The sequence below is a fragment of the Anser cygnoides genome, chromosome 1 (assembly GCF_040182565.1).
Source record: "Anser cygnoides isolate HZ-2024a breed goose chromosome 1, Taihu_goose_T2T_genome, whole genome shotgun sequence".
Classification (NCBI taxonomy): domain Eukaryota; kingdom Metazoa; phylum Chordata; class Aves; order Anseriformes; family Anatidae; genus Anser; species Anser cygnoides.
Window position 1 is genome coordinate 95733095 of NC_089873.1, and position 20332 is coordinate 95753426.

A 20332-nucleotide genomic window follows, 5' to 3' on the forward strand; every position below is an offset into this window, starting at 1 on the left:
CCAATGTCAAGGCGAGGAAGGCCTCTTTAATTACCTTTTTCTTTTTTCTCCTGCTGTATCTCACCAGCTGGTATTCGGAAAGGGTTTTAGAATGGGTTTAATTAGAAAGTCAAAACCAGCAGCTTGCTTTTTTACTGCTCCAACTTGGTGAATAAACTTCAATAAGCATTGCAGGATTGTTCTTTCATTGCTCTCCCCAGACCTCAGTGCTTCATTTAAAAACATAAGTCACTAAACTCTTTTTGGTAAGACCTGGATGTGGCTAGAGATGGTTTTAAGTGTTGTCCTTGCACTTTTGACTGGTAGGGGTTGGTTCTGAGCAGCCATGAGCTGCAAGGGGTCCCCTTCCTGCTTGGAAGCTGGGCTTCAGGGGAATTTTACAACATTGTGTGTTTTGTATGCTTCCTTTGACATCCCTACCGATGTACTTGTTTAATTACAAAGCTACAGGAGACAAGTGCAAGAGGGGTAACAGCCTTCTGTTCGTCAGCCATGCTCTGTCCTACTTTCAGTGGCAATGATTGTCAGTCACCTTGTTACTATGTTACTTGGTAAATGCCACTACCTTTTCCTCCAAATGTCAAGTTCGGGGAGATTTAACTTCCAGCCAAGAAATAACCCATCTGACATCTGCGAACAGGTTAGTCTCAGTGCCCCAGGAATACCTACACCTGGTGATGTTAATCTGTTTGTGCCTCAGTTTCAGCATCTGTAGACTTGGAAAAATTCATCTTGGAAGAAGGTAGGAGGGAAAAGGGATGTTGGGGAAGTATTCAAGACTATTACTTAGGTGAACAAAGACATAAGATAAAAGGATGTGTTTCACCTCTCCTAAAAGAGGCTATGTGTTGGGAGTGAAAATGTCAACCCTTAATATGTTTTTTTAGAAATGAAAAGTCAACAATAAGCAAGTAGCTCTGACCATGGCTTGGTTCCCTCTCCTCAACCCCTTCTCGTGGCAACTGTCTGTATGTAGAGACGATGTATGATGTGAGGAGGCCTGATGCACAAGATGGAAGTTATATAGGTCTGGATGTATATTTTAAAGTAAAACCCCTGGCCTGAGCACATTAACTGATCATTTTCTTGCATGCATGCAAGCTTGTTATTTCCTTGGCTAATTCTTCTAGGCTGGAAAGATACGTCAGTGGTGAGCTGTGCCTTGTGGATATGTTGCTACATGCATCACCAATTGTTCTTAGCCTGAGCTCTTACAGCTGAAACACTCTTTCCCAAACTCAAAAATAGCAATTGGCCAGTGCCCACTAGCCAACCACAGGTAACTACTCTTTTTGGAAAATGCTGAGGTTGCAGGCATCCTGAGCTATGGTAATGTAGTTATAAACTTAAAATACAAGCTATGCAAAAATAAGTGTTGTTTTGTTTTGTTTTTGTTTTCCCTCTGGGAGAAAAGATTTACAATCATCAGGCACCTTATTTAAGTGATAATAGTAAGCACCCAATTATAACTTACTTTTAGTATGTCAAAATGCATTTTCTTGTTGTTCAGGATGCAAGTTTTAATATAGTACTCCAAAGAAAATGCTTTTGTTCTTCTCCCTTAGGGCAGACTAACTGTAAAAATCCAGCCTTATTGATGAAAAACTTGCTTCTCAGTCTACTGCTGGAATGGGTCCATTATCCACTCTTTCCATGTATTTTTCCCCTCCATAGCTCTGTCCTAATGATTGCTTGTCGTTGGGCAAGCAATTAACTGGCTAGCACCTACCTTTCTTTGCTTTGTGGCTGCCTCCATTTCCAGTCCATCTTTGAGCATATTTTTTTTTATCTCTAGCCAGATTTTTTATCTTGAGCCATATTTTTTATCTCAGTCTACTGTGAGGTACACTTTTTTTTTTTTTAAATCCTTCCACCGATGTAAACTGTTGTCACTTTTGTTAATGCTTTTGATTTTCTTTAAGCTGTAAGCATCTTGGGGAAAGCAGATCGGATCTGACTTTCCTGAGGCTTCAATCTGATGTCAATCTACTTGGAGGAGGGAGAGATGGGTAGTCAGTATATCTGAAACCCAAGCTGCTTTCCTTTCTGTTTGTCTATGGAAAGAACTGTGTGTAACCACTGAAATATTACTAATTCTGTAAGCTACTGTCTGTATGGTTGCCTTGACTTTGAGTGTTCTGATTTCTGAGAAACTAATCCTCAAAAAAGCTGTGTGGAAACTAAACTTCAACTAAAAATAAAATTAAATATATGTATATATATCCAAGATTAACAGTGATGTATTTTAGAGCTGTCTGAAAACCTGATGTTTTTGAATGGAAATGCACAGTACTTCAACTAGCTCTGATTTGTGTTTATATTTTATAATATAGTGAAATTGAAAAGTATTTTAGTATTTTACTTAGTCTTTTATGCATTTGCTGTGCCATTTGATCTTATGCAGCATGTGCATGGAAAAATGACAGATATTCTCTCTTCTTTTTGAGCGTTTGTAAAGGAAAGCCTGAATATAAGCCTATTCCACATTGCACTAACATATTACCCGGTAGGCAATTTTTTCCAAATGCAAAGTGGCACACTTCAACATGCCTAAATATCCCACAGATTTTAATGTACATTCTTCTGTTGTTCAACAGTGGAAGTAGGCTAGACAGTAACTAGAAGCTGCTATTTGCATAAATCCAGGCAGACACCTTCTAGTGTAACTCACAGAGTGAATTGACTGATAATCTCGTTTTGTAATGAGCTGACAATTCAAACAAGGTACATAAAATGTGGAAAGATGGGACCGGAGGAAGATGTGTTAGTGTGAAGTTTGCAATCAGCATGATTGGGATTACCCAGATGTAAAAATACCTCATACCTGTGTGACTTGCACCTTCCTGTGGTGCTGACATTGGTGGGCATTGAAAGTTCTTACCGAAAGTGTTCATGTCTCCTCTGTTCTGCAGAACATCACATTGCTGCACACCTGGAGCTGTGCTGTTCTGAGGCTTGCAGTCACTATCCTCACCCCATGTGGTGCTGAGGGTTCAGTAGGACTATTTGCCACCTAAGGTGCCATACAACACAAATAGGATCAATGAGCTCTGGCCATTGCTGCTTAGGTAGATGATACCTCTTGCATTTTTGCATTGCAAGATGTTTTGAGCCTTGTCAAATGATGGTTTAATTTAAATCCTGTTTTAAAGAGTTTTTTAAAACCTTTCTTGTCTCTGTAGTCCCATCAGTGATCCCTAGTAGGCCCTGAAACCAGGCCATTTCCTCTTTTAGAAAGAACTGGAAGCACCAGAGTTCAAGAGGGGCTATTGAATTAAACAAATGCAAAGTTCTCAATGAGTAACTAGAAAGTATATTTCTCTAAAAACAAATTCCAAAAGTATGCTTTCATAATCAAGCCCCAGACTATGTCATGTCCAACAGACCAGAAATGTCACAGACGCTATTGGAGCTAGATGCATCAGGAGAAATTAGGCACTCAAATGCCTTGTTATGTGCCAAAGTCCAGCGTTTACGGATCAGTGGTATTCACATAGCCTTCACTTAGCCCTTCAGCATGGAACTGGACACAGGGTTCTCATGTCCCTGGCTCAGTGCTGAAATTGTTGGACTTTTTTTTGTGAAATTGTAAAATGGTGGCTCCTTTCATGGCTGCCCTTTGTGGAGGGTATGGACAGCTGGAAAAGGCTTGCCAGAGGGAGTCTCAGGCTGAGAGGAGAGGGAATGCCTGTTTTAGGGATGCTGAGGGAGCTTTTGGATGAAGGGGACCTCGAGCAGGTCAGCATTGCCAGGCCTCAGGACAGTTATGCCCATACCCAGCCTTAGAGGTGCGGGCTCTGTTCCTAGAAATGCAGAGGGGAGCTGAGGTGCTCATAAGGTGCAGGTGAGGTGCTCATAAGGGGTTTTATGAAAGACATTGGGGACCCAGGGATGGGCAGAGTACACATCAGTTGCGGAGTATAGGGATGCTACCTTCTCTTAGTGCATTGAAACCTTGGTGCAGAAGGGTCTCTTACTATTACATTTTAATTAGGATTGTGGAGGAACAAAGTTAATGTGTTTACCCAACATGCCAAGTGAAAATATTTTAAGACTATCTTCTCTGTGTAACTATCTTGACTGTTACCAGCTCCTTCAGCTAGAGTCCGCATCAGCGCGAACGCAATTTCCATGCATTGTTTCAGTCTGGAAATGAAACAATTTTCATTAATGGAAACCTGGTTCTCAAGCAGAACAATTAGACCCACTTCAGGTTGAAAAAAGATAAAAGCATGCTAATTTGGATGGAGGACTCTTCTTTCAAGGCAGCCAATTGAGTCATCAGCCTGCCACCCACCTGACCGTCAGACAGGTAATTAGGAGATAGTCCTCTTTTTGTGTGGAGTGTGTGCGTAAACCTGCACACGCTGGTGTCACTGCCCATTGGGACTTTCAGAGGAAAGAGCTAGTCAGTGGCAAAAGAGTGAGGAGCACACTGTCAGACTGTGCCTAACAATCTGACTTGCTTTTAGATTCAGCTGACGATTTTTGTCTTCGAACAGCCACCTGAAGTTTCTGGCGGTCAAGTCGTCATGGCTGACCTGGGCTGCAAAAAGCCCAGTGACTGCACTGTCTCCAGGCTACTCAGCGTAGTGGAGAGCGAACTCCGGGCTGGGAGAGACAAAGGCGACCCCACTGAGAAACAGCTCCAGGTTGTCTTAGAGGATGCTACGCTCTGGCAGAGATTCAGGGAAGTCACCAATGAGATGATCGTGACCAAGAACGGCAGGTGAGTGATCTGCTCCGCATTGTGGCTAAGTGTAGATGACAGCCAGGGGGGCTAAGGGGTGTGATAATAAGTAGCGTGTGTACAGGCTAGAGAGAACTGCTACGAGCGTAACAGTGCTACCCCTGCAGCCTTTCGGTCCCCTACAAACAGCATACAAACAGGACGGGGTGTCCCTGCTCTTTTCTGCTAAGCCATCCCTGCCACCCTTTATTCCTGCTTGTGAAACGTGCTGGAGAAATATACTGACTGAGTTAAGGTTGCACAAAAAGGGGACTTTCACTAGGGAGCAGAAAACCTCAAAACCTTCTGGATCGCTTCTTGTACCAGCAGCTGTTAGTCTTTATTAGCAAGTCCTTATCTGTAGACCTCAGGTGACTGTACAGAAGCAGATCCGTGTTGTTATCCCCAGTTGCTGTTCCTGTCTCCCTGGCTTTGGAGGTTTGCACAGTCCACTAGGAAGGGGTACAATATAGCTGTGCTCTATGTAGCATGTATGCACAGTCCAGGCTTGTGTGGTCCCACAACTGTATTGCTCTGTAGCGTTAACTGGTGCACTTAGAAACCACTGCAGAATACTGGTTAATATACAGAGATTTAAAAAGATAAAATATTGTGATATCTCACTGTCTGCTGAGTGCAAAACCTGGAGAGAAGAATGTTAATTCTGAATCAGATACTGGCTCTCCAGAGAGGCTCTGGGCTGACAACAGAGTCCAGCCAATAACTAGAGGAAGGTTCTCCTGTACAGTTGTATTAATGTTTTTATTTAGCCTACTCTCACCAACTCTCTGTTTCCCTGTCCCCATGCACACATTTCTCTTGCAAAACCGCTTGGAAGATCCGCATAGGAGAGCAGAATTAAGAGACAGGAAGAAAGATTTATTCATGTGGTGTCACTTTTATCAATTTTGCAGAGACTTTGATTTAGCAGAACTTGTGGACAATATTTCTATTGACTGTATCCTGACAAGGGACATGGGTGAAAGTTTAAAAGAGGAAAAATTTAGTCTGTTAGCTCACCAAGGTTATTTTGCTGAGAGAGCAGTTCTATTCCCAAAACATCAGCTCTTGGTGTAACACTGCTTATTGCCACTGATTCCTCCTAGCAACATATAGGGACAGAATTCATCTTCTGCTGAGGTTCTTTTTACACCAAGAAGCTGCTTTTGCTTAATTTAAATGTTTTTAATTGCTGTTAGGCTAGAGCAAACTTCTGAGCGGACTTTCACTTAGCATTAAGGTAGCTTACACTGACTCCTTATCAGCCTTAAAAACCAAAATGTAGTAAGATAGGTTTACCTCACATTAAATGGATACAAAGAATTGTGTCATACTGACAGGTTTTGCTCTTTTTTTTTTTTCTCTCAGCTAATGTTAATTGTGATTGCAGGTGATACTATTTTTTCTCTAAAATGTCTAGGTGAGTGCATAGATATAATCTTTTTATGCTACTGCTGATAAGGGTATCTGTCATTATTTGAATATGCATTGTTACTTTTTATTTTATTGCAGAAGCTCCTTTATTTTTCTTCATTCTAACTTCTGCTCTCCTTATTAGCTTGCTCCTGTTTTTTCTTAAAGCCAGTGACAGTTCTAGTAATGTCATTGGGGCAGGTACAAGTTCATTATTATCAAAGTACAGCAGTCTCAAAACAAAACAAAGAAAAAGAAGTATTATAGTCATTTGCATAAATCCTGATAACGAAGCTTTTGTAGAATTGGGGACTATGAAAAAGGGTGAAAGTATTATCCATAACAAACACATCAGTGCAACAACAACGAAAAAGAAATACAGACAGTGGCCTGCAGCAAAACCTTCTGAACAACTCCATGCTTTTCAAAAGGAGGCCAACTTGAGAGACTTTCCCATGAATCCTGAGCTTTTTTTCAGGTGCAGGATTCTTCAGTGACAGTCTCCAGAGGGATTTTCTAAAGAAAAAATATTGATCCAATTTTGATGCTGCTTAAATCAGTAGAACTAACTTGGTCATTCTTCCTGAAGGATATATGAGTGCTTTTGAAAACTGTTTTCTAAGATTAAGAAGAAAACCCTGTCTGAACTTGTGTATTTGAAAACTAAGGCGATTTGTGTGGACACATTGTTAGCAAAACTCAGAAATTAAACCGAAACCCGATACAGGAGCATCCAGGACTGACTGGTTAGTGATCCTCAAGTGTAAAATTCTAGCATGTGTAATTCTATCTGCTGTGACTGAGTCATCTCTAATTTGTGCTGAGGGTCCCAAAATGCTCTGAACCAACTTCAGTGTTAATACATAGATATTTCTCCGCTGCTGCATTGTGCTTCACTATAATAATCACCTGTCATAGCAAAATACCTAAGTGCATGGGGAAGACAGATATATTCTGAACAGGACAGATATCAATAAAATTAAAGTGCATGCTGTATCACAAGATATATCCAAAAAGGTGCAGCTCATATGGTGAGAATCAGTCTCCTATTTTACTCAGATTTATTGTATTCAATTGGCATTTCAATATTCAAACACCCCATTTGCTAACTGAGCAGGTTTTCTGTTATTGTGGATACCATTTCAGCTATGTAGTATTCTGAAACTTCACAATCCACCTTATTGCTTGGAGGGGGCACTATTCCCCTTTGTATACGGGGAGGATCTGTAGTGGATCAATGCAGACAGATGTGCGTAGGGATGTGGGGAAAGGCTTACATGGTAAAGCAACTTTACTAGTTTACTACATGTTCAAGTTTGATATCAAACATTCCCACCTGAGGTCTGTACCATGGAGTAATTGTAGCAGATCTGCTCTAAATAAATTGAAGAGGCTGGAGTACTCAGCTATTGCAGTAATGGAGGTCATGTGTGTACCCACCTGATCATTGAAACAAAAATTGACTGAAACAAATGCAGAGAAATGATCATTTGCCATGTTAAAGCATACGGTTTGAACAATAAAGCCACTTCATCAGTGGAACAAGTGAGGTGGTAGGCCTTCTGTCATTAGCACCTGTACAGTCAAGGTATGCTGGTCTAAATCAGATGTGGATTAATTGTGTGGGAAGCAGAGATTAATACAGGGAAGTGCTGTAGTCTATGTGGTACAGGATGTTAGAGTTGGATGATGACTCCTATTCTGGCATTAATAGCCTGTAGACCTTTCGGGGATAAACTCAAGCCTCCCAAGTAGAAAGGCAGAGAAGTTTGCACTGTGGGCAGAAGAATTAACACAAAGAGTTCTGAGAAATCTAGTGAAGTTAAATTTTCAGGAGGATGAATTTTCCTCTCTACTTTAATTTCAGCTAAATATATATGTGTGTTACGTTGCAGACTGACTGCAGGGGGAGCAGGCTGCACTGAGAGCAATGCGTGCACACTTTTTGTGAAGTTCCAGTTCTGATAGCTGGTGCATCCTGGTCAGAAAGACATGTTAAATGTACCGTATAAATCTTCGACTAAGCTTCTGTTTAGTTAGCAAGATCATGGTTCAACATGTCTTTCTCAGTGTTGCATTGGCCCTGCATCACCAACTATCTATATTTAGATGAAAAACCTTTTTCAAATACTGTATTTTTCTGTGGGCAGAAGGTGCTGAATGTACGCAGCAAGAACAGTATAAAAATGTCCAGGAAGGTTGGGGGTGAGTAGGATAACTTATGAGCAAAGAAGATTGTCACCAGCCTGAAGGTGGGGGCTGCTGGAGAGTATGGCTCCTGGGGCAGAGACTTGTGGTGTCCCTGGAAAGAGCACGTGAAGTTTCACTTCCTTTCTTGTGTTTTTTTAGACATCTTGTGCTGCTACTTCACTAAGCCTAGAGAACCACTTTACCTTATCCCCATGGACATCAGGCAATTGCTGAGGTTGCTTGGTGTAACTAATCGCTCTGAATCTGTACAGGAAAAGAGCTTAAAGATTCATTGTCCTGTGCATAAAAATGTGGCAAAATGATGATTGCCAGGAGAGGTCAATATGGAGGTCCCTGGAGCAGGGAGGCCCCACACTTTTGTAAGAATGGAGGAGGTGAGATATAACAGCTACAATAATCCTCCACGGTAATGATGTGTATTACTTGACAACCTAAGAATCTAACTGAATAGGATACCTTTGTTGGGACATGGCTATTCTGCTGTCTTCTCCCAGTTCCTGAAACTGTGGGGGGCCCTACTAATTCCATTGCTGTATACTTTTTCAGGCCATAGATGCCAATTCAAAGCTGTGTGGTATGGATCGCAAGTACTAGGGCAGAGAGAAAACTGAGAACTGCTGCAAATCTTTACAAAGGCAAAAAAATAACTAGAAGAGGGTTGAGAAAAGGTGGCATTGGACTTTTAAATGTAGAAGGATCCACTTGAGGAAAAAGATGCTTTAAAATGTTCTTCCAAAACTAAACAAAAGCAGGATTTCTGGTCTAACAGCAAGGATTTTAATCAGATTTCTCAAACTGCAGATTTATATAATGATAGTGGAACAATATGTGAATACTCCTCTTTAAGAAAGAGAGAGAACATGTTTCAGCTAACTACATTCTTTTTAATATATCCATGTAATAAGAGTTCAGGATGTATTTTGAAATAAAAGGTAATGAATATATGGAAGACAATGGAAAATAAGAAAAAATACATTTTACTAAATTTTAAATCATGCCTGACTAACCCTGGTAAAGGAAATAATAATAATATAATTTTACATAAGGAAAATGTTGCAGATTGTTAGGGTGTTTAGAGTAGTCCTGTCTGGAAACTGTAACTCAAGTGGGAGATATTGGGAATTAGCACAAGAACCAAAGGAAATGACAGAGGGAAATGATTTACTTAGCTCACAAGACTTTGGAATATGACCGTCCCTTCAAAGAAAGGGAGAAAAGCCTTTGTATAGTAGTGTGGTCAATGGATCTATCTGGAGTCTCGTGAGTACCTGGCTGTGATCATATCCTGAGGGCTGGAAATGGCAAGATGATTTCGGAGGATATATCCAGAGTTGGACAAAGTAGAACTTGGACACTGGACAGTGTACTGGAGTGTCTGTGGGGAGAATCAAAGCACCAAAGAAGTGCAGCTTATTACATGAGTCTGCAGTTAATGCAGTTAATCCGTGATTCAGTTTATCAGGAATAAGAAGGAATCAACCTTCTTGACCATTTTCAACTTTGTTCAATCCTGTTCATGCCTTCTTGTCCCAGATCTAAGGCTGCATTTAGCATGTCTGGATCCCATGGACTCTGTTGATACTATACAAAGCTCATAAATTGAGCGCATTCATGAATCTAGACACAATGAAGGTCTTAGTGCCCTACTTCAGAGGTAACGCTTTTTTTCCAAATGATCAAAATACAATGAAAGATTAACCTTTAAGAGAAATTTCTTCAGCTAGACAGAGGGAGGTAGGGGTTGAAGAGGCGGGAAGATGGTTTTTACATTGACCTAATCAGTGAGATTCTGGCCACAAATTTACTGAGAGGAGTTTTTCAAAATCAGTTTTCAGTGGTGTCTCCTTTTTTTTGTTTCCGGAACAGGCGGATGTTCCCTGTTTTGAAGATCAGTGTGTCAGGCTTGGACCCAAATGCCATGTATTCCTTCCTGTTGGACTTTGCCCCGACTGATGGCCACCGCTGGAAGTACGTCAATGGAGAATGGGTGCCAGCTGGGAAACCAGAGCCACCAAACCACAGCTGTGTCTACATCCACCCAGATTCTCCCAACTTTGGGGCCCACTGGATGAAAGCTGCCATTTCCTTCAGCAAAGTCAAACTTACCAATAAGCTCAATGGGAGTGGGCAGGTATGGCCTGATGTTTCCCCATACACCTCTTGGCTTCAATTGCAAGCACCTACCAATCAAGAAATATCAAGGGTGCATTTATGTAATTATAGAGGCCCTTACAGGCCTCTTCACCCACAGATGCCAATTATTCTCTGGAGGCCACATGTAAACAGGAATAAACAGGCCTTAATTGGCGCTTTCAGATTTTAATGGACTTCTTGATGTTAAGAGAGACAGAGTGCTGTGGTTTACTTAATCATCAGGGGGCTTTTCAGAGTTGGTCTTGTGTGCTGGTTTTTTTTTTACATAGGACTTCAGAGAAGGGGGAAAAAATGGTCACGGGTATTAGGTTTTTGTTGTGTTCCCCCATGTTGTTTGGTGTAAGTGGAATGTTGGCAGGAGTCAGATAGCAGAATAAAAGGCTGCTCCTAAATGAAATAATTACTATGTCTGCTTCTGCATCATGATAATTATCAATATTCTATTGAATCAGCTTTGGCCTTTGGAAAGAAACCACATGTACCAGAAATAAGTGACTTTCTCTTTGAACCCCTTAAAAATGCAAACAGGAAAATTAGTTATGTTTCGTATTTCGTTTTTGATGATGCATCTAAAGATGAAATATTGCACAAGACCTTTTGTTCGCTTGTTTTTGTACAAAACTCCTACATTGGATGCTACTTGTCAGCCCAGAATCGATTTCTTTCATGTAAATATTATATGTTCTCTACCTACTATTTCCATTGGGTTTGTGAGGTACCTACATAAACCTAGTACCCTAATTAGGTAGGAAATTAGTTAGAAAATCAGTTTTTGCAGAGTGAAGAATAGAAAGATGACCAGACTTTCCCTAAAGTAACACATGGAATTGTCACACAAGACTTACTGTGTAGTGTAGAACAGGATCTGAATTTGCAAATTCTCATCCTGCATCCAGGACCTTAGAAAGGTCAGAAGCTTCAGAAAAGTAAGTGCTACAGAAAGAAAGGGACAGGACCCTCCTCCCCCTGCCCGCCCCCCCCCCCCCCCCAAAAAAAAAAAAAAAAAAAAAAAAAAAAAAAACCACAAAACACCTTGGCCTTTCTTGGGGTCAAGAGGGTCAAAAAGACCTTGGAGGGGGGAGAACGGGAACAAGATGTGTATACACAGTAAAGAGAAAGAAAGTAGAAAGGAAGGGAGGAAAAGCCAAAGAAGAATCAGAGTCCAAAGAAAAGCTAACTAAATGGCAAACAACTGAAGCTCTCTTTGTTTTCTTTTTGAAATATTGGCAGCCTTGTTAAGGTAAACCATTTTCCCACTGTGTTTCATCTTCCCTTTTTGTGATGTTATTAGCAGAATGCACTGTTAGTCAGCTATTGGCTGTTATTCCACATATATATATACGCATGCACACAGCACTTTCCAAAATACATTTTTTTTCCTTAATTTTAAATATTTTCTCTTGTATTAGAGAGAATTAAGCAATGTGCTTAATGTGCTTAAGCTTTCTGAAGAAGGTATATTGTATGCACTATGCACAGCTATGCACAGCTTTTAGTGCCAGGGTAGAGACATTTGCCAAAGCTTGTTTAGGTAAGTCTTGCCCAGAAAGATGACTAGGTGATTGCCTTAACTCTCTTCTGCCCTGTTTTCTGTGACTGTAATTCTGAGTTTTTGGATAGCCAAAGCAGGACAGGGATTGTCCCTCAACTGCCTGAACAACCTGTTCACTGGAAACCCAATGGTTTGAAGGCCTTAGCTGCTACCACAAATCTGCGGCTGTATTGAAAGCTTGAAATCCAAGTCCAGTGAAGTCTCTCTCTGTTCAATCCTGTGGCTCGTCAGAAGGTAGGAAGGCATCTGCCCTTCTGCTTTCAATAATCATAAACTGGAGAGGTTTAGCAGCGACGTCTGGTTTATTATAGAGCAGGAGTGAAAGCAGCTGTGGGGTACCGGAGTGGCAATGGGGTCTGTCTGTCTGTTTTGTTTTCTGCAGATAATGTTGAACTCTCTGCACAAATACGAGCCCCAGGTACACATAGTTCGTGTAGGAGGCCCCCACCGGATGGTGATGAACTGTTCCTTCCCTGAGACTCAGTTCATAGCTGTGACTGCCTATCAAAACGAAGAGGTAGGCGGATGCCATGCTGTGCTCTTGGACATCATTGATGAGATATATTAAAAGCCTATTAACTACAAGATCAGTATGGATAGACTGGTCCTCTTCTTGTTTCTCCCTCAGTCCCATGCAGTATAATGCTCCATGAGTCTACTACTGTCTTCTTTCTGCAGTAGAACATTATCTAATCCAGCATCTGGCTGCAATACTAAACCAGATTTAGCTTAATATTCTGCCACTGCTATTCCAAACTGGTCCATCTGTCTTGGTATCCCAATCCCTCACTGGAAAAAAAAAAGAAAAAAACAACAACAACAAAAAAAAACTAAAAAAAACAAGACTAGAGTCAAGTCCAGAACTTTCTCTAGTAGTGACTGATAGTTTTAATGATAATCTTTTTTCTCTCTTCTCTTTAAAATATGTACAATTGCAGAACAGCATATTGTTCTATGGGAAAATTTCCTCCCAACCCCAAAATTGGAATTGCAGGATGCTTTAGATTGTGACAATTGCTCATTCATATGCCGTATCCCTCAGCAAGTGTTGCTGCAGATTTGATTCATATTTGGTAGGAATTCAGTGCTTCAGCTCTCTTGAAAGGGTTTGCAGTCCCACAAAACTTAGCAGACCAGACCATGCAATTAGGTTGCCCCTATTGGTGTTCTGCCTGTGGCACTGATCAGTACGTAGCACCCTGCAACAAGCAAAGCTCCCTCCAACCACCCCTGGAAAACAATACACGGGGTTATATTTTGTTTGGCTAGCTAAAGTAGTTCCACTTAATTTACTCTGGAAGATGTTTTCTCAAGTCTCTATTCCAAGTTGCCTTCACTAACATGCTTTGTTTTCTGTAAACTCAAGATAACTGCTCTCAAAATCAAGTATAATCCCTTTGCCAAAGCCTTCCTGGATGCGAAAGAAAGGTGAGTTAATCTTTTTTTGTTCCAGTAATATTTTGCTGCTGACAAGGTTAAAGCTGTGGCATCATAATGTGAAAGTAAATTGTACAATTCTTGTTTCTACTGTCTTAAACCTAGAGTCACTCCACTGAAACTAGTGGGGAGACTCTCTATATAATTGTTACCACAGTAGAGTCTGAGGTGAGTAAGTATCTTCTTTGGGATCCAAGAACTTAGCACTGTCTACACAGGAAGCCTGAAAGGAGACTGTGAATTTCCCCAGTAATGTTATACACCACATATGTTCACTACATTGAACACACTCCAATGAATCCCACAATTCAATAGCTCAGGGATGGTAAAAGTAAGCTGCATATGTCAAAAAGAATAACTAAAGTGAAATTGCACTGTAACTGTAATATGACTACACTGCTATGTATGTACGATAGTGTATGATGCATTTAGTAAAAGTAACCTGTAGGTGCTCACTATGTAAGAGATGCTTCTATTATTGGAAACGAATTGTGGTTTAATTTTCTATCAAAGTTTCCCTTGCATCTCCATGCTAAAGCACTGAGGTATCCAAATGATGAATTCCAGTCCATAATTGCTAATAAATTTTGTCTAGACTTGCTGTGTCTTCTGGTGTGTGATGTCTCCCACATGCCTGAAGGAGAATCTGTATTTCTTTCCTTCCCTCACATCAAGTTGCTGTGTCTCAGCATCAGGGTTCCCATCTGTGGAGGGAAAATGTGCCTTTGTCTTGCCTGGCTGTGCAGGAGGCAGAGCCCTGCGTCGGTCTGAGTGATGCCAGACTTAGGCTGTTGATGCAAGCAGGAAAGGTGCCCACAGGTAGACTTAAATTCTAGGCTCAGTCCCTGAATTTGGCACGACTGTAGGAAAAAAATGTATGGATGCTGTGAAACATAAGTGCTTCCTTTATGGCAGAGTGCAGGAAAGTCTACTGCTGCCTAGCAAGTGGTTAAAGATGATAGAGTTCTTTCCTATTTAATTTACTTTTCTATTTTTAGTGAATAGTTTTCAGTTTTTAAATTTGATATCAAATTTCTTTGATAATTTCTCAATGAGAACTTTTACCACTGTTTTCTTTTTCAGAAACCATCCCAAGGATGCTCCAGAAACAGTCTCTGAAGGTCAACATATGACATATTCTCACTGTAAGGTTTTTATTCATGTGAGCTGGAAGACTTATGTGTTATGATACATGCTGGGAACCTGGGATCTGCTTAACTGGATCAGACCAGTGGTTCACTGAGTCCTGAACTGTGTTTATAGAAATGGACCGTTTAAACAAACAAACAAAAAAGACTGAATAAATCTTAGAGTAGGAAGTTGAGATATTTTCTACAGTGGGATCATTTTCTTTATGATCCAGTTTTAGATATAAAATAAAACCTTGAAAAAAGAGACATTAAAGAATTTTTAGTGCCATTTTTAGGGCTATTGTTTTGTATTTGTAATTGTAAGGACTTTTGTCATCTATAAAACTATCACTGTTGAACAGCTCAAAAAAATAAATGGGGGGAGCAGAGGTTGTGCTCATTCTAATGACGATCACTATTTCTTTTCTTTGTTCTGTGATATCAGTGACATTTTCTATTAGTTTGTTTTCAGGTCTTGTTTTTAGTAGTTTTTTTTTTGCTTGGTTCTTGCTTGTCAGTTGCTCCACAAACCAGTATTTCAGAATCATCTTGGTATTTCTGAGGAACAGCTGATTCTGCAGGAAAGCTGGTTACTTTATTACTTTATTGTACTGCCATGTTTTAGTGCAATAATAGTTTTCTTCTGTCTTTCCCCTCAAAGTGGGTGGCTGGTTGATTTCCAACCCAGACACAATGTGTGCATCAGGAAGCTCTAATTATCAGTACACTGCACCTTTGCCTCTGCCAGCTCCGCATGCTCCCCATGGTTGTGAGCGATATTCAGCACTGCGAGGTCATCGGGCTGCTCCATACCCACCTTCCTACATGCAAAGAAATCATTCACCTACAGGTAGATCTGTAAATCCGCTTTGTTTCCAGGTAATAGACACAGTTAGACTAACTGACCCTTGCTTTAGTAACCTAAGCAGTGAAACAATCAAGAGCAGAAGCTAGGAAAGAGCATGATGGGTCTCTAACAATCTAAACTGAACACTGGATGCATGGAATATGTTTAAGGCAGCAAAAGAAATGGTGTAGAATTGCTGGGTGCATTGTAATTGCTAATTATAAACAAGAGTGAATGATCTTCCTTGCAGTACAGCTCCCAATTATACAAAAGTATCAGAGCATTGCAAGCCTTCTTTCAATGTTGTATCACGAAGCAGTCACCCTCTCAAATTGCAGCAGTCATTAGGAACATGGTAGAAGCTGACTTGAGATGAGAGAGTTTTGTTATTGCCAGAATGTCTTTCAAGTCCCACCTGCTCTCTAGACCTGGGTGTAGAGATACAGAAATTGGTCCTACTTTGATCAGAGGAAATTGGCCAGAAATGAGTGTAAGGATAAAGTAATCTGATCACTAACTATAATTTAGCAAGGCATCTTGTTTAACTGAAATATTTAAGCTCAAGTTATACAGAAACCTGTATCAAAGCATTGACAGTCATATAGCAATCATCATTATCAACAGACTATTAGATTATTGAAAAAACGCATGCTCTATATCTATCGCACTACCTTCTCATATATCATAAATGGAATTACAATGGCATGTTGCTACTCTCTTACTAAGCAAGTGAATTTTGTCCTTTTACCTATGGTTAGGAACCCAAACCCCATGATCAGATAGCTTCCTGAGGCCTACCCATTTTCTGTTGCCTTAAGACAATGTATCTGCAATAGTCACCGAGGATTTGTTCTTTTTTTTTCTCCTCAAAGTGAATTTATTGGAAAGCTCCAGCAATAATCTTCAGGTATTCTCAGGACATGACAGCTGGACTTTGCCATCCTCTCCACATGCTAATTTGCTCTCAATGCCACACACCAAGGGAGCTGCCAGCCCTGGGCCCAGGTAAGGTTTCAGGAAAACTGCTAATATTGGAAGCAGTGAGGCTTGTAGGACTGTCATAAGGCTTTGTTCATGCCTGATTTCTTAACCAATTCCACCCCTACTTAGTAAATAGTCTCCCTTAGGCAAGTCATTTCTTGACATCAGTTTTCTGGGTGTAAAATGGAGATAGTGTTTACCTCAGGGGTCAATCTGCCATTAAAGTTTTCCTGTGTTACAAGAATGTGAAATACTACAGAAACAGTAGTTATTAATATGTGCACACAATTGCTCACGTCCCTCCAATGTTCTCTCTAGTACAGAATATCCCAGGTAAAGATGTATTCTAGCAGTTTTCAAAAATGACTTTTGTGCAGAAGTCAGCTTGCCTGCTCTCTAATTTTAGCCTTTGTTATCATGGATCTATTTATATTGAATTTACAACACAGGGAATGTTTAATCATACCTGGGCTTTATAGAAATGATTGGACAGTAAATGTCTTTTTAAGAATAAAAAGGGTGTTCTTTTTTACTGCTAAAAGGTGTAATAATGACTTGACCTTATGAGGAAATACAAATGAGATTTAGTAGAGGAATGAGAATTACGATGCCTGGATTCTTTCCACCTCTGGAAGATAGAGTTATCCAATGTTTAAAGCAAGGACTGTCAAATAGGATTTTTATGGCTGTTCCTAGCTTTGTCACCAGAGTGGCTTCACGCAGGTGAAGTTGAAGGAATTTAAGCCCACTTCATCCTATCATGGCTTGCGACGATCTCCAGTTCCTTTGCTGCAGCACATAAAACTCGAGCATTCTTGGCATGGTGCTACAGTTTCTCTTCAACTCCCTAATCCTGTACAGTTTATGCAGGGAGCGACAGTGAAAATGCCACCCTACAAAAAGAGGGAGAGGGTGGATGTAGCTGGGTAGGCTTCCCACTATCTGCCATCCCATGCTTCATGTCTGTTCACATCAAATAACAAAATAGGGTCTTTCACAGGCTGATGTGGAAGAGTGGGAGAGGTCTCTGCACCTATCCGCATCAGGACCGTACCTGCCCTAGAGATACATACTTTGTTCCATGCTTTAATCAGCACACAGATTTTTAAAACATGTCCCAAGTGTCCAACTTGAGATTCTTGGACAGATCTGTATAACAAGATAATTGTCTTCAGCTCCAGCTGAAATCAGTGGAAGCTTCATATTTCCCTAGCACTTCTGAAAACAAGGATCTTGGAATAGCCACTGAGAACTCAGGTATCTACAAGTTATAAAGCCAAATTATTTTTCTCTCTCTGATCCTCACTACTGCATTGCATGAAATAATTACTCTGCTCAGCTGCAGGGTTGTAACAAAGTCTAATTCATGTTACATTATGGAAATGTTGTTAACAGGGCAGTAATCAGTTCTAGGAATGGCTGAAATTTAGACATAGAGAGTCAGTTAATAACAAATATTTCACCCTCCTTTCCCCAAAATAAATGCACAAATTTCCTTAATTTAGGCGCCAGGATAATCAGCTGAATTTATTTAAAATGTAAACATATACAAAAAAAATATCTTGAAACCTCACATGTATTTGCACATTTCTCTCCATGCCTTTCTTAAAGGTCACCAGGTCTAATGGTCACTGGTGGCTTTTCACTTAAGATCTGCAAGTCCTACCTAGTTCAGTAAATGGATTGGGATAGCTGCTTTTTAGCAGATAATGTACATGACTCTACTGAAGTAAGTCTTGTGCAGATGAAAATGTTTTGAAATTAGTCATTCAATTTGTACTGCTTTTTTTTTCCAGCCACTACCCTTGTCTGTGGACAGTGAGCAACAGTGCTGTAAACGTCACCAATCCAGGAAGTGAGGTGAACAGCAGCACTTCAAGCATGTTTCTGAGGGGTAATGTCCCCTTACCTACTGCATCTTCATCAGTCCAAATCCCTCTGCAGGGAAATGTGTCTGGCAGCATGGAAACACAAGGGGAAACCACACTAGCCAGGCTAGCCGACTCTGCGTGGACATCCTCACACTCCTTTTAATGGACAGGCAGCTCACAAGGAAAGCTCAGACCAACAAGAGTGACACAAATGGTGAAGGATCTGCTGGAAATGCAGCTTAGAGCAGGGATGTGTATGCAGAAAACTCTTCACCAAGCATCACTGCATAATGTACCTCTTGCGTGCCAGAGAAACCAAAATGCGTAATGCAAGGCAAGAAATGTTAAAGGAACTGGCTTATTACTGTAACCTTCCTGCATCGTTGAGGATGATGTCCAGAAAGAATCTTTATAGTTGGCTTTGCTTCTTTATCACATCAAAACAATCAGAGACACAGGACTGAGTGATGCAGACATGGTGGTTAGATAGCTGCATGTGGTTTTGGAAGAGTACTTTCTGTAACTAAAGACCAAGTCCAAGGAAATTTTGAGCAAGTTTGCAACTGGTAATCTGAAGGGACCAGCACTGCTTTAAAGACTTTCTGAATTTGTCATATGAGGGTTTCTGTAATACCTGAAACTAAGCTCTTCAGGGGATGTGATTTGTCTGACACCCTAATGCCACCTGCATACAGTATTCTCTTTCTCTTTACCTTCTCCAGCTCCTGTGCTCTTTCTGTGCTGTAGGGATAATGGACACACTCAAGCTGAGAAAGTGGCTGCATTGTAGCAGCAGGTGAAGGGCATCTGGTTTAGCATTTATAGTCTGATGTGAAATGAAAAGTTCCAATGTTTTCTGTATGTACTGTTTTTGAGAGGGTGGAGGGAAAAGACATAGAAAAGATATTCAGCTTGCATTTCCACTTTGCTTCAGGTACAGAGTACAAATAAAATATCAATCAATGGTGTATTTTGGTTTCAGTTTCCTTTCCAGGGTGTAAACACACATCACAGTCTTTTCTACCTAACAGCCTTTGAGGGAATGTAAAATAACTCTGCCAGAAGCAAGTCGACAGGAATTTTCTATTTCTCTGCCAGTAATCAGCTGTATTATCTTGAACATGGTATTTCATGTTTTTTTTTTTTTGTACCTGTTTCCCATCTCACCTTTTGTCTCTTTGAGCTTCTCTTTTCAGGGTGCAGCTTTTCCTTTCCTATGTGACTGTACAACATCTAGCATAGTGGAAGCTTGAGCCTCCTAACTAGTAGTGTAATGTGAATAAGTTACACCCCTGGATATACCTTGTCCTCTCATTCACCTCTCCAAGCAAGTCCTATTAAGTTCCGCAGAGGCCTGCTTAATGACTTGGTTTGCACCAAGGAAGGAAGTGAGCAGGAGCAAAACATACTAATATGGATTACAAGATGGGCTCTAGTCTTCTACTCCGTGCTGTTGTCAGACGTGTGGAGGTGGTTTTTTTTTTCTTTTCTTTTACATTCTTAGCCCCCCAGCATTCATCATCCCCTTAAGGTGCTTTCAGTGCTATGTAGTTTCATGACATCCCTCTCTGGCTTTTCAGATTTACTGTGGGCCAGGCACTGCGCCAGGATGTGCTAAAGATGCTGTTAGTTTTACTGACTGATGTGTGCTGCTATCTGCTAAAAGCAAAGTCATGAAGCTGCTCTGGATGTGCATTTCTGTTAAAAGAGGCATTGGTCAAACAGGAGCTAATAGCAGAGGGTGAAAAGCTCTGTAGCCTACTATCAGTCTAATCATTGTCAGTTCTGACTTTAAATCTGCCTTTCCAAATTCTGTGTAAAGCTCAGTGAAAAGTTTCTCAATATTGTCTTTCTCTACCTTGCAGCCAGAAATGCAAGTAGATGTTTCTCTCACAAATAGCTCTGCTTTACAGATGAGGCTTATTAACTAACTTATGCTACCCTCTTCTGGCTGCTCAGCTCCCCATGTACACAGCATGTGCTGAGTATACATAAAATGTCTGGAGA

General features: G+C 40.6%; 1 protein-coding gene across 3 annotated transcripts; it reads left to right on the plus strand.

Moving 5' to 3' along the window:
• Positions 1-2433: 2433 nt before the first annotated feature.
• Positions 2434-19293, plus strand: TBX19 (T-box transcription factor 19). 3 transcript variants are annotated; one of them, XM_013184695.3, is made up of 9 exons: positions 2434-4312; positions 4503-4729; positions 10220-10484; positions 12442-12576; positions 13426-13487; positions 14580-14641; positions 15288-15476; positions 16346-16478; positions 18251-19293. In XM_013184695.3, the coding sequence occupies exons 2-9, from the start codon at positions 4533-4535 to the stop codon at positions 18486-18488; spliced, it is 1281 nt and encodes a 426-aa protein (XP_013040149.1). In that variant the 5' UTR covers positions 2434-4312; positions 4503-4532; the 3' UTR covers positions 18489-19293. The 3 variants fall into 3 exon arrangements, with proteins under 3 accessions (XP_013040149.1, XP_047914066.2, XP_066846490.1); XM_048058109.2 differs by lacking the exon at positions 2434-4312 and having other exon boundaries at positions 4333-4729; positions 14580-14617; XM_066990389.1 differs by lacking the exon at positions 2434-4312 and having other exon boundaries at positions 4334-4729.
• Positions 19294-20332: the final 1039 nt, after the last annotated feature.

Excerpts from the sequence above, each read along its gene's own strand:
- TBX19 (XM_013184695.3), top strand. The coding sequence starts at position 4,533 with ATGGCTGACCTGGGCTGCAAAAAGCCCAGTGACTGCACTGTCTCCAGG. Across the intron at positions 4,730-10,219 it reads ATCGTGACCAAGAACGGCAG|GCGGATGTTCCCTGTTTTGA; the intron begins GTGAGTGATCTG and ends TTTCCGGAACAG. Across the intron at positions 10,485-12,441 it reads AGCTCAATGGGAGTGGGCAG|ATAATGTTGAACTCTCTGCA; the intron begins GTATGGCCTGAT and ends TGTTTTCTGCAG.